This window comes from Sinohyriopsis cumingii, chromosome 18, assembly GCF_028554795.1.
Source record: "Sinohyriopsis cumingii isolate HCF-2022 chromosome 18, ASM2855479v2, whole genome shotgun sequence".
Taxonomy (NCBI): domain Eukaryota; kingdom Metazoa; phylum Mollusca; class Bivalvia; order Unionida; family Unionidae; genus Sinohyriopsis; species Sinohyriopsis cumingii.
The window spans coordinates 32,958,304-32,973,208 of record NC_142978.1 but is presented as its reverse complement, the minus strand read 5'-3'; the positions used below and the strand labels follow the sequence as shown (position 1 = coordinate 32,973,208).

General features: G+C 31.9%; 1 protein-coding gene across 1 annotated transcript in view; it reads left to right on the top strand.

Annotated features, from left to right (window-relative positions):
• Positions 1 to 14,905, top strand: part of LOC149776340 (peroxisomal bifunctional enzyme-like) — a 68,290-nt gene that overhangs the window by 15,995 nt on the left and 37,390 nt on the right. Inside the window, exons 5-6 of the mRNA XM_089942859.1 lie at positions 4,187 to 4,310; positions 14,840 to 14,889. Of these exons, the coding sequence (XP_089798985.1) occupies positions 4,187 to 4,310; positions 14,840 to 14,889 (174 nt within the window). The remainder of the gene's footprint in view (positions 1 to 4,186; positions 4,311 to 14,839; positions 14,890 to 14,905) is intronic.

Sequence of the window (14,905 nt, the reverse complement as noted above, 5' to 3'; positions counted from 1 at the left end):
GAAAGACAAGGCAAGTATACCCCAAAATTACATGAAAGACAAGGCAAGTATACCCCAAAATTACATGAAAGATAAGGCAAGTATACCCCAAAATTACATGAAAGACAAGGCAAGTATACCCCAAAATTACATGATAGATAAGGTAAGTATACCCCAAAATTGCATGAAAGACAAGGCAAGTATACGTCAAAAATACATGAAAGATAAGGCAAGTATACCCCAAAATTACATGAAAGATAAGGCAAGTATATCCCAAAATTACATGAAAGACAAGGCAAGTATATCCCAAAATTACATGAAAGATAAGGCAAGTATACCCCAAAATTACATGAAAGATAAGGCAAGTATACCTCAAAAATACATGAAAGACAAGGCAAGTATACCTCAAAAATACATGAAAGATAAGGCAAATATACCCCAAAATTACATGAAAGATAAGCAAATATACCCCAAAATTACATGAAAGATAAGGCAAGTATACCCCAAAATTACATGAAAGACAAGGCAAGTATACCCCAAAATTACATGAAAGATAAGGCAAGTATACCCCAAAATTACATGAAAGACAAGGCAAGTATACATCAAAAATACATGAAAGATAAGGCAAGTATACCCCAAAATTACATGAAAGACAAGGCAAGTACACCCCAAAATTACATGAAAGACAAGGCAAGTGTACCCCAAAATTACATGATAGATAAGGCAAGTATAGCCCAAAATTACATGAAAGATAAGGCAAGTACAGCCCAAAATTACATGAAAGCTAAGGCAAGTATAGCCCAAGATTACATGAAAGACAAGGCAAGTACACCCCAAAATTACATGAAAGATAAGGCAAGTATACCCCAAAATTACATGAAAGACAAGGCAAGTATACCCCAAAATTACATGAAAGATAAGGCAAGTATACCCCAAAATTACATGAAAGATAAGGCAAGTATACCCCAAAATTACATGAAAGACAAGGCAAGTATACCCCAAAATGACATGAAAGACAAGGCAAGTACACCCCAAAATGACATGAAAGACAAGGCAAGTACACCCCAAAATGACATGAAAGACAAGGCAAGTACACCCCAAAATTACATGAAAGACAAGGCAAGTATACCCCAAAATTACATGATAGATAAGGCAAGTATAGCCCAAAATTACATGAAAGATAAGGCAAGTACAGCCCAAAATTACATGAAAGCTAAGGCAAGTATAGCCCAAAATTACATGAAAGACAAGGCAAGTACACCCCAAAATTACACGAAAGATAAGGCAAGTATACCCCAAAAGGCAAGTATGCCCCAAAATTACATGAAAGCTAAGGCAAGTATAGCCCAAAATTACATGAAAGATAAGGCAAGTATAGCCCAAAATTACATGAAAGATAAGGCAAGTATAGCCCAAAATTACATGAAAGATAAGGCAAATATACCCAAAAATTACATGAAAGATAAGGCAAGTATACCCCAAAATTACATGAAAGACAAGGCAAGTATACCCCAAAATTACATGAAAGATAAGGCAAGTATACCTCAAAAATACATGAAAGACAAGGCAAGTATACCTCGAAAATACATGAAAGATAAGGCAAATATACCCCAAAATTACATGAAAGATAAGGCAAATATACCCCAAAATTACATGAAAGATAAGGCAAATATACCCCAAAATTACATGAAAGATAAGGCAAGTATAGCCCAAAATTACATGAAAGACAAGGCAAGTATACCCCAAAATTACATGAAAGACAAGGCAAGTATACCCCAAAATTACATGAAAGATAAGGCAAGTATACCCCAAAATTACATGAAAGATAAGGCAATTATATCCCAAAATTACGTGAAAGATAAGGCAAGTATACACCAAACATTACATGAAAGATTACTGTTTTTATTAAAACTATCATTTTAAATATGGTCTGAGTTGTGTTAGGTCTTGTGGGGATAGTTTTGACTCTTGAACCAGGTCACATCAGAATTGCCAAAAAAGCTTTTATTGTGAAAAGAATGAATGGAGTTTTGAATAAGTTTGAATAAATTATTCTCAGTATGTCCTGTTTTCATTAGAACAATTAATACAGACCCCAATCTCCCAGTGCATTGTGTGATTATGATAGTAGATTGGGGTCTATGTTTTTTGTAGTTGGACTTAACTTATAAGCAAGTGTATATAGTACTTATTATCCCGATTTGACCTATGTATTGCCATTGATGTCACAATGTGTAACTTACTATAATACAGAGTTATTGTATATGTACATGTCTAATATCTCAGGTGGACAAGTTTTTATATAAGTATCAGCTATTGCCTATACAACTTGTCCACCCAGAATATTAGTACACATACACTAATGCATTATTGTATACTATAGCTATAATTAGCATATTTTAACATTAATCCAGGGAAGAAATGATTTGAAATAAAGATGCTTGTCTTGTTCTTTACCAAACTCCATTCATACTTTCATCATCCTGATGCACACAAATATAACCAGTGTGTTGATAACATTACGATATCAAATATTCTATCATATCATTTCTTGCATCTTTATTGACAGTGTATTACCATTTAATGACATATAGCGGAAAATATGATTCCAGTATCAGTGCTTCTTTTTACCCCCATTTGCACATCAGAGACCCCTACATTTTTTAATTTAACCCCACATTCTGATAAAGGGTGCATGTATTATCGATGTCACCAATGAAGAATCGCTTTGGAGGAGAAAACAAAAGCCTGTTTCTTATTGCCACAGTAACATCAAATAATTGTAGAACATTGAGACTGAATGTTTTTCTTTTGCTTAGTATATTTACAGAACAATTGGTACTTCAAAGTTAATCAGTTATTTCTAAGTTTCAGCAAAAAAAAAATTTCCAGGCATATTTAAATAAAAGAAATCAGCAATCATTTGGTTGATTTTAGCAGTTATAGTTCCTGCCTTCTAAAGTTGGTTGGTTGTAGCTAGTCCTGGTAGCATGACTACTGGATAGACCAACAAGTAGATCTCCATCCTTTTCATTGACATTTCTGGTAGTGGAGTGATACAGCTTTCCATGCATGCATCAGAAATTAAAAAAGCTCAACAGACAATGGATACACAGGTTTTCTGTTATGACAGGAATTACTACAAATAATTTAAGTGTTCTGAAGGATTTAATTCTATGAGTGAAAAGAAGACAGGTTTTACTTACCATCTGCATACCAAGATCAGTCTAAATAAATATAATAATTACTTGTGAGTGGCCAATAGTTCACACTATTTCATCCAAAAGATCCATTATGAGATAAGGCCTCATCCGGTTGATCTCCACTACCAGAAATGTCAACAAAAAAAGTGGAGATCTTACAGCATACAGTGCTCAGGATAGATATCAGGATGAACTGATTATGATATAACAATGTACTGTTAAGCTGTTTGGTCAATATGAACAAGGAATTTCTTTATATAACAGTAGATAGATTCCTGTGCATTTTATATCAAGTTTGCGGCTTCCTTTCATGGCGCCTTTGAATTTTGCCACTCCAAAACAAAGATCGTTTAAACACTCAACAATGTAGCAGAATAAAAAATCCCACATGGTAAATCTTATTGCCAATTAGGGAGAAAAAAAATCACAATATTTAACATTGTTGAAGCCCAATGTGATCCTTGAATATGCTTTATACATGTTATTTTTCCTGCTTGCATGAAGAAAAAAACATTTTTTCATTTACAAGAAAAATACATATAAGTTTATGAAATGTTGGGAGCAACACCATGATCATGCTATATCCAAATTCATGCTATAACAGAGCATTCTATAGTGCGGTCACAATATATATAGTAACTTGGTGCTTATTAAACATCGTGATTGACACTTGTAATTTTAACAAATTTAGTTTCAGTTCAATGTTTTCATAGTTAGACTTAAAGAACTTTGCCTTTTAATTTATTGGTATCCATTTTCCATATCTCTCATGGCTTTAATTCTAATTAAGTTGTTTTAACACCTTTCAAGTAGGCTGGAGAGAAATTTTTCATTTTTCCAAATTTAGTTGTTAATCACAAGTCAGCAAGATGAGTAATTTTAGTCCCACCTGAGTCTCTTTTTGTATCATCCAGCAGTGGATCAAAAGAGACATAGCATTCAAAGAAATTCTTGTTACTTGTTGGAACCAGTTGATATAAAAGGTGCTTCTTTTTTTTCTTCAGATTGTGACAGATGACATTATTGAGGAAGGCATCAAATTTGCCAAGTCTGTTGTTGGCCATGATCTTGGTGGCCGTATTTTGAGAAACAGGAAAGTAGAAGATGCTGGCCCTAAAGTGTTTGATGGTAATTAATATCTTTTTTGGTAATTAATATGTCTTATGCATCAATTTTATGACCCCATGTCAGTGGAAGGGCCAGCATAATTTTCTCCTATCCATATGTAAGACCATACACAAAAATAATGAACATGTATACCATAATATCCAAAGATATACCCAGGATATTTCATGCACGATTGTAAATACATTATGAGGGTTTTATATAGACGGGTTATTCAATTTTCACATTTGCTTATAAACTCTGTATATGATTGTGTATATATGTTTATATATATGTGTGTATGTTTATATATATGTATGTTTATATATATGTTTGTATGTTTATATATATGTGTGTAAATATATTATAAGCTTGTCTTATATGTACATCATAGAGCCCCTCAACAGTGACTAGTTCCTGTGTGTAACTAACTGAGTCATCCTCTGAAAATAAAGTTGTTATTATTACTATTATTATCAAATGTTGAAGACTTTCTTTTAGATATATGGATACCCTCCATAAGACAAGAGTGTATTATATATATCCTTCCATCTGTTACCAATTTGGTTTCGGCAAAATAACTCTAGTTGTCCACCATCTACAGTTATCAAGCTTTGTGGCTGGCTTGCATTTAGGGTAAGGAACAATCCAATCAATATCCACGTGAAATCCTCACAGGCCGAGGTCACTGTGACTGATAGATGGAAAATATTTTCTGCATAATAAGTCAAGTCCTCCATCATCAGGAGTTACCTGACTTTGTGGGATAGGTTGCACATGGGACAAAGAAAAGCGCCCATTTGATTTTGGGGTTTTTCACACAAAAAGGTCAAAGGTCAAGGTCTCTTAAAAAAAAAAAAGGTTTGAGCGCAATAACTTTAGTTCTTCATCAGTATGGTTACCACACTTTGTGGATGGCATGCACTTGCTATAAGGAAGGACCCTGTTGATTTTGGAGCCAAATAGACAAAGGTAAAGATCACTGTGACAGAAAGAATTACAGAATGGTTTCCACGCAATAACACTGCATGACAAGCCTCAACCAAACTTTTTGATGGCATGCACTAAGTGTAAGGAAGAATTTGATTTGGGGTCAAAAGATCTGTGCTGTTGTTACATTCATTTTGCAAGTTTTCACAGAGTTATCTTCCTTCAGCAAATTTGAGAGAGTTACATTTCTTTTCAACTATGTATTTTGCATGTCAATTTTTCCTCTCAAAAAATAGTTTTCACAATTTCAGTGCTCTAGTTCTGCTACTCATTACCTCCTGGAGATTCTTTTCTTTGTCACCATATATTGGGGTGGGTGGGTAGGAAACACATATTTGGGTTTTTATTTTGAATGCATCCAAATACATCTGCTTCTTAAGATTTTCATGTAGCAAGGTGCCTAGATGTATAAAGGATGTTGTTTTCTGTATAGGTCATGCATATGTAGCAAGATGCCTAGATGTATAAAGGATGTTGTTTTCTGTATAGCTCATACATATGCAAATCTCAAACTGATCCTACATTTTTTAAAGGTTCATCTGCCCATGTGCAGTTTAAACTGATCATCTTTAGATATCAGGTCAAAAAATCTAAAATCCAGACACAAACTCTGGTTCCAATACCAGTAAAATTTTGGCCTAAAATGTCAGGTCTCAAAATTTAGGTTTTTCTTGTAACTGTATTTTGTAATACGAGCAGAAAGTCAACTTTATTTGGTATCATTGTAGAACTACATCTTGCTATTTGGTATCATTGTAGAACTACATCTTGCTATTTGGTGTCATTGTAGAACTACATCTTGCTATTTGGTATCATTGTAGAACTACATCTTGCTATTTGGTGTCATTGTAGAACTACATCTTGCTATTTAGTATCATTGTAGAACTACATCTTGCTATTTGGTATCATTGTAGAACTAGATCTTGCTATTTTTCTTTAATACCACCCACTATGGTGTATCGTAAATGATCTTGACAATACAGAGCTTGAAAGTAGGGAACAACCTCATGGTACATAAATGTGGCTGACAGGATTAATAAGTTAAATGGATGTTATTTTGTTTACATCTTGGTGTCACTCAGATTCATTGAGATCTATATTTTCACTATTTGGATTCTTTTTTTTCAAACTTTTTCTTTTTTGAATTCTCCACGCTTTTCTAATTGTTTAAACTCAGAATTAACTTTCACTCATATGTCGTTGAATTGTTACATTGAGCATTTTTCTTTTTTGAATTTAAACTGATTCTTTTAAAAATCAGAGAGTTATTATGAAGTTATTTTAACTTCTCCTCTGCCAACATACAAAACAAAATCATTTGTATTTGCATATGAAATAAAACTTGTCAGTTCAATATTTACAAGAAAATGCCTGTAATATACTTGTAATAGAAGTGACAGTAGATTGTATGCTGTGTTTTAAAATACCAGGTTATTGGGATCTCTATAAAATTAGAAGCCTGCTCTTAGATATGTGTGAAAATTGCACACCTTTGATTGGCCATGAGTGTAGGAGTGGTGGTAACAACTTATAAAGATCATGTAGGTCCTTGAATGCTGTACTACAAGTAAAGGAATTAATTACATAACTGAAAATTTGTATTTGAGCGAGAGAATGAATTCTTTGATTATGAAGTTTTTAAAAGAAAATCACCAGTTTCACTTGATATGATTGTGAAAAGAGAAGATTTAATTTTAGTATTTGGTAGTTACATCTCTGCTACAGTTGTACTTGTCATGGTTACGAATTGAGGAAATTTAATTTTCAATAATTGGTAGATATGTATCTGCAATGATTTCACTTGACATAGCTGTGTGTGGAAGAAATCTACTGGTATTTTTCACTAATTGGTAGTTATGTGTCTGCTACAGTTTCACTAGATATAGTATTACTGTAAATGGAAGAAAATTAGTTTTTGGTTATATCTCTGCTATAATTTCATTTGATATAGTCATGAATGGAAGAAATCTAGTTTGTGATGTTTGGTAGTTATGTCTGCTCTGTTTCTATTGATATAATTGTGAATGGACAAGATCTGAGTGTTTGATATTAGTGATTATATTCGCTTTGTTATTTATTGACATAGGTGTGAGTGAAAGAAGTCTAGTGTTTGGTACTTTGGTAGTTATTTGGCTACCATTACATACCATTCTAATTCATATGACTTAGTGCCACAGTTATATTATTTCTTGATTACTGCCATTACATACCATTCTAATTCATATGACATAGTGCCACAATTATATTAATCCTTGATTACTGACATTACATACCATTCTAATACATATAACATAGTGCCACAATTATATTATTTCTTGATTACTGCCATTACATACCATTCTAATTCATATGACATAGTGCCACAATTATATTAATCCTTGATTACTGCCATTACATACCATTCTAATACATATAACATAGTGCCACAATTATATTATTTCTTGATTACTGCCATTACATACCATTCTAATTCATATGACTTAGTGTCACAATTATATTAATCCTTGATTACTGCCATTACATACCATTCTAATTCATATGACTTAGTGCCACAGTTATATTATTTCTTGATTACTGCCATTACATACCATTCTAATTCATATGACTTAGTGCCACAATTATATTAATCCTTGATTACTGCCATTACATACCATTCTAATTCATATGACATAGTGCCATAATTATATTATTTCTTGATTACTGTCATTACATGCCATTCTAATTCATATGACATAGTGCCACAATTATATTATTTCTTGATTACTGCCATTACATACCATTCTAATTCATATGACATAGTGCCACAATTATATTATTTCTTGATTACTGCCATTACATACCATTCTAATACATATAACATAGTGCCACAATTATATTATTTCTTGATTACTGCCATTACATACCATTCTAATTCATATGACATAGTGCCACAATTATATTATTTCTTGATTACTGCCATTACATACTATTCTAATTCATACGACTTAGTGCCACAGTTATATTAATCCTTGATTACTGCCATTACATACCATTCTAATTCATATGACTTAGTGCCACAGTTATATTATTTCTTGATTACTGCCATTACATACCATTCTAATTCATATGACATAGTGCCACAATTATATTAATCCTTGATTACTGCCATTACATACCATTCTAATACATATAACATAGTGCCACAATTATATTATTTCTTGATTACTGCCATTACATACCATTCTAATTCATATGACATAGTGCCACAATTATATTATTTCTTGATACTGCCATTACATACCATTCTAATTCATGACATAGTGCCACAATTATATTAATCCTTGATTACTGCCATTACATACCATTCTAATACATATAACATGGTGTCACAATTATATTATTTCTTGATTACTGCCATTACATACCATTCTAATTCATATGACATAGTGCTACAATTATATTATTTCTTGATTACTGCCATTACATACCATTCTAATTCATATGACTTAGTGCCACAGTTATATTATTTCTTGATTACTGCCATTACATACCATTCTAATTCATATGACATAGTGCCACAATTATATTATTTCTTGATTACTGCCATTACATACCATTCTAATTCATATGACATAGTGCCATAATTATATTAATCCTTGATTACTGCCATTACATACCATTCTAATACATATAACATAGTGCCACAATTATATTATTTCTTGATTACTGCCATTACATACCATTCTAATTCATATGACTTAGTGCCACAGTTATATTATTTCTTGATTACTGCCATTACATACCATTCTAATTCATATGACATAGTGCCACAATTATATTATTTCTTGATTACTGCCATTACATACCATTCTAATTCATATGACTTAGTGTCACAATTATATTAATCCTTGATTACTGCCATTACATACCATTCTAATTCATATGACTTAGTGCCACAATTATATTAATCTTTGATTGCTGCCATTACATACCATTCCAATTCATATGACATAGTGCCACAATTATATTAATCCTTGATTACTGCCATTACATACCATTCTAATACATATAACATAGTGCCACAGTTATATTATTTCTTGATTACTGCCATTACATACCATTCTAATTCATATGACTTAGTGCCACAATTATATTAATCCTTGATTACTGCCATTACATACCATTCTAATTCATATGACATAGTGCCACAATTATATTATTTCTTGATTACTGCCATTACATACCATTCTAATTCATATGACATAGTGCTACAATTATATTATTTCTTGATTACTGCCATTACATACCATTCTAATTCATATGACTTAGTGTCACAATTATATTAATCCTTGATTACTGCCATTACATACCATTCTAATTCATATGACTTAGTGCCACAGTTATATTATTTCTTGATTACTGCCATTACATACCATTCTAATTCATATGACTTAGTGCCACAATTATATTAATCCTTGATTACTGCCATTACATACCATTCTAATTCATATGACATAGTGCCACAATTATATTATTTCTTGATTACTGTCATTACATGCCATTCTAATTCATATGACATAGTGCCACAATTATATTATTTCTTGATTACTGCCATTACATACCATTCTAATTCATATGACATAGTGCCACAATTATATTAATCCTTGATTACTGCTATTACATACCATTCTAATACATATAACATAGTGCCACAATTATATTATTTCTTGATTACTGCCATTACATACCATTCTAATTCATATGACATAGTGCCACAATTATATTATTTCTTGATTACTGTCATTACATGCCATTCTAATTCATATGACATAGTGCCACAATTATATTATTTCTTGATTACTGCCATTACATACCATTCTAATTCATATGACATAGTGCCACAATTATATTATTTCTTGATTACTGCCATTACATACTATTCTAATTCATATGACTTAGTGCCACAGTTATATTAATCCTTGATTACTGCCATTACATACCATTCTAATTCATATGACTTAGTGCCACAGTTATATTATTTCTTGATTACTGCCATTACATACCATTCTAATTCATATGACATAGTGCCACAATTATATTAATCCTTGATTACTGCCATTACATACCATTCTAATACATATAACATAGTGCCACAATTATATTATTTCTTGATTACTGCCATTACATACCATTCTAATTCATATGACATAGTGCCACAATTATATTATTTCTTGATACTGCCATTACATACCATTCTAATTCATGACATAGTGCCACAATTATATTAATCCTTGATTACTGCCATTACATGCCATTCTAATACATATACCATGGTGTCACAATTATATTATTTCTTGATTACTGCCATTACATACCATTCTAATTCATATGACATAGTGCCACAATTATATTATTTCTTGATTACTGCCATTACATGCCATTCTAATTCATATGACATAGTGCCACAATTATATTATTTCTTGATTACTGCCATTACATACCATTCTAATACATATAACATGGTGCCACAATTATATTACTTCTTGATTACTGCCATTACATACCATTCTAATACATATACCATGGTGTCACAATTATATTAATCCTTGATTACTGCCATTACATACCATTCTAATACATATAACATGGTGCCACAATTATATTACTTCTTGATTACTGCCATTACATACCATTCTAATTCATATGACTTAGTGCCATAATTATATTAATCCTTGATTACTGCCATTACATACCATTCTAATACATATAACATGGTGCCACAATTATATTACTTCTTGATTACTGCCATTACATACCATTCTAATTCATATGACATAGTGCCACAATTATATTATTTCTTGATTACTGCCATTACATACCATTCTAATTCATATGACTTAGTGTCACAATTATATTATTTCTTGATTACTGCCATTACATACCATTCTAATTCATATGACTTAGTGCCACAATTATATTAATCTTTGATTACTGCCATTACATACCATTCTAATTCATATGACTTAGTGCCACAATTATATTATTTCTTGATTACTGCCATTACATACCATTCTAATTCATATGACTTAGTGCCACAGTTATATTATTTCTTGATTACTGCCATTACATACCATTCTAATTCATATGACTTAGTGCCACAATTATATTATTTCTTGATTACTGCCATTACATACCATTTTAATTCATATGACATAGTGCCACAATTATATTATTTCTTGATTACTGCCATTACATACCATTCTAATTCATATGACTTAGTGTCACAATTATATTAATCCTTGATTACTGCCATTACATACCATTCTAATACATATAACATAGTGCCACAATTATATTATTTCTTGATTACTGCCATTACATACCATTCTAATTCATATGACATAGTGCCACAATTATATTAATCCTTGATTACTGCCATTACATACCATTCTAATACATATAACATGGTGTCACAATTATATTATTTCTTGATTACTGCCATTACATACCATTCTAATTCATATGACATAGTGCCACAATTATATTATTTCTTGATTACTGCCATTACATACCATTCTAATTCATGACATAGTGCCACAATTATATTAATCCTTGATTACTGCCATTACATACCATTCTAATACATATAACATGGTGCCACAATTATATTATTTCTTGATTACTGCCATTACATACCATTCTAATTCATATGACATAGTGCCACAATTATATTATTTCTTGATTACTGCCATTACATACCATTCTAATTCATATGACTTAGTGCCACAATTATATTATTTCTTGATTACTGCCATTACATACCATTCTAATTCATATGACTTAGTGCCACAATTATATTAATCTTTGATTACTGCCATTACATACCATTCTAATTCATATGATTTAGTGCCACAATTATATTATTTCTTGATTACTGCCATTACATACCATTCTAATTCATATGACTTAGTGCCACAGTTATATTATTTCTTGATTACTGCCATTACATACCATTCTAATTCATATGACTTAGTGCCACAATTATATTATTTCTTGATTACTGCCATTACATACCATTTTAATTCATATGACATAGTGCCACAATTATATTATTTCTTGATTACTGCCATTACATACCATTCTAATTCATATGACTTAGTGCCACAGTTATATTATTTCTTGATTACTGCCATTACATACCATTCTAATTCATATGACTTAGTGCCACAATTATATTATTTCTTGATTACTGCCATTACATACCATTCTAATTCATATGACTTAGTGCCACAATTATTTTAATCCTTGATTGCTGCCATTACATACCATTCTAATTCATATGACATAGTGCCACAATTATATTAACCTTTGATTGCTGCCATTACATACCATTCTAATTCATATGACATAGTGCCACAATTATATTAACCTTTGATTGCTGCCATTACATACCATTCCAATTCATATTACATAGTGCTACAATTATATTAATCCTTGATTACTGCCATTACATACCATTCTAATTCATATGACATAGTGCCATTGTTATATTATTTTTTGCTGCCACTATGCCAGTGATGAATATAAACAGTTCTAAGTTCAGTTTGTATTTATAGAAACATGGATGGCCTAATGGTCAGACTCCTAACCAGAAGGGCATTGGTTCAAATCCTGGTACTGGATCAGCCCAGTTCATCAACCATGGTATGCTCTTGGGCAATGCAGTTTACTCCATTTGCAGTGGCACTAAATAATATATTGAAGTTGCTATGCTATAAAATATCTCCCAAAATCTTTATATTTGAAAAATAAACTTTATGTGGGCTGTTCATACTGCTGTTTTATGGTAATTTTCTCACCCTCTGAAAAAAATGAAAATCAATCTTTATGAAAACTATAGAGGTAAAATTCCCTGTCTTAATGTAAATCCTGGATAAATCAGTGCTAAGATTTGGTTACACATATAACATAGTGCCATAGATCAATCAGTGCTAAGACATAGTGCCACAGATAAATCAGTGCCAAGACATAGTGCCACAGATAAATAAGTGCCAAGACATCGTGCCATAGATAAATCAGTGCCAAGACATAGTGTCACAGATAAATCATTGACAAAGTATAGTGCCACAGATTAATCATTGCCAAAGTATAGTGCCACAGATAAATTGCTGCCAAAACATAATATCACATTGAATAGTTTCAACAATCTCTGACCATATTTTTGCAGATAATTGGAATGTGTTTTTAGGAATTAGTTGGTGGTTTTGATGTCATGAGTATCCACCATACTCCACTGACATGCTGCTGGTGCATTTTAATTTATAATAATACTGTTATGAGTATCTGACATACTCCAGTAACATGGTGGTGGTACAATTTATAATATTAGGTAGTGTCATGAGTACTGACATGTTGGTGGTACAGTTTATAATATTAGGTACTGTCATGAGTATCTGACATACTCCAGTAACATGGTGGTGGTGGTACAATTTATAATATTACTGTCATGAGTATCTGACATACTCCACTAATATATTGGTGGTACATTTTAATTTATAATAGCAATGTCATGAGTATCTGACATGCTCTACTGACATGTTGGTGGTACAGTTTATAATATTAGGTACTCTCATGAATATCTAACATACTCCACTGACATATTGGTGGTACAGTTTATAGTATTACTGTCATGAGTATCTGACATACTCCACTGACATGGTGGTATAGATTATAATATTAGGTACTGTCATGCGTATCTGACATACTCATCTGACATGGTGGTACAGTTTATATTATTACAGTCATGAGTATCTGACATGCTACACTGACATGGTGGTACAGTTTATAATATTACTGTCAAGAGTATTTGACATACTCCACTGACACGGTGGTACAGATTATAATATTAGGTACTGTCATGAGTATCTGACATACTCCACTGAGACATGATGGTACAGTTTATAATATTACTGTCATGAGTATTTGACATGCTCTACTGACATGTTGCTGGTACAGTTTATAATATTACTGTCATGAGTATCTTGACATACTCCACTGACATGTTGTTGGTAAAACTCAATTTGGAATAGTAAACCAGCATAAGCTTCCTCAGATCCTGAAATACAAAATCATTGTTCCCAAATTTACCTCACACCATTTATTTTCTGCTGTCCCTTGATTTCTAGTTCCAATGTTTAAGAAGATAATGAGAATTCGATGATCATTTTACACATATACAAGGCAACCTGTACATAATTCTGAGGTATCATCACTCTATTATAAATGATGTCGAAGGAGTTTGTGACATTGTTTTTACACTGATACCCTTGCATACATGAATGGTCAGGCATGATTATGTAGTTCTACTTTTCTTTAAAATGTAGCATATGCACATGAAATTAGGCTTGTGTACTCTGCCATCCTAGAGTAAGACCTTGTTTTACAAAATGCCACTTTTTATGTAGACTTTATGCACTTAGATGCTGTCTAAATTCCCAAATCTCCTCCATGGTCACTGATGTTTTAACTCTAGATGAACTTGTCAGATGTATATTATATTTCAATCAGTCTTTTTCTTATTTCAGATGAAATTAGTCGAGTCAAGAAAAAGTATAAGGGATACATTGCACCATTGGTGAGCATTACATTTA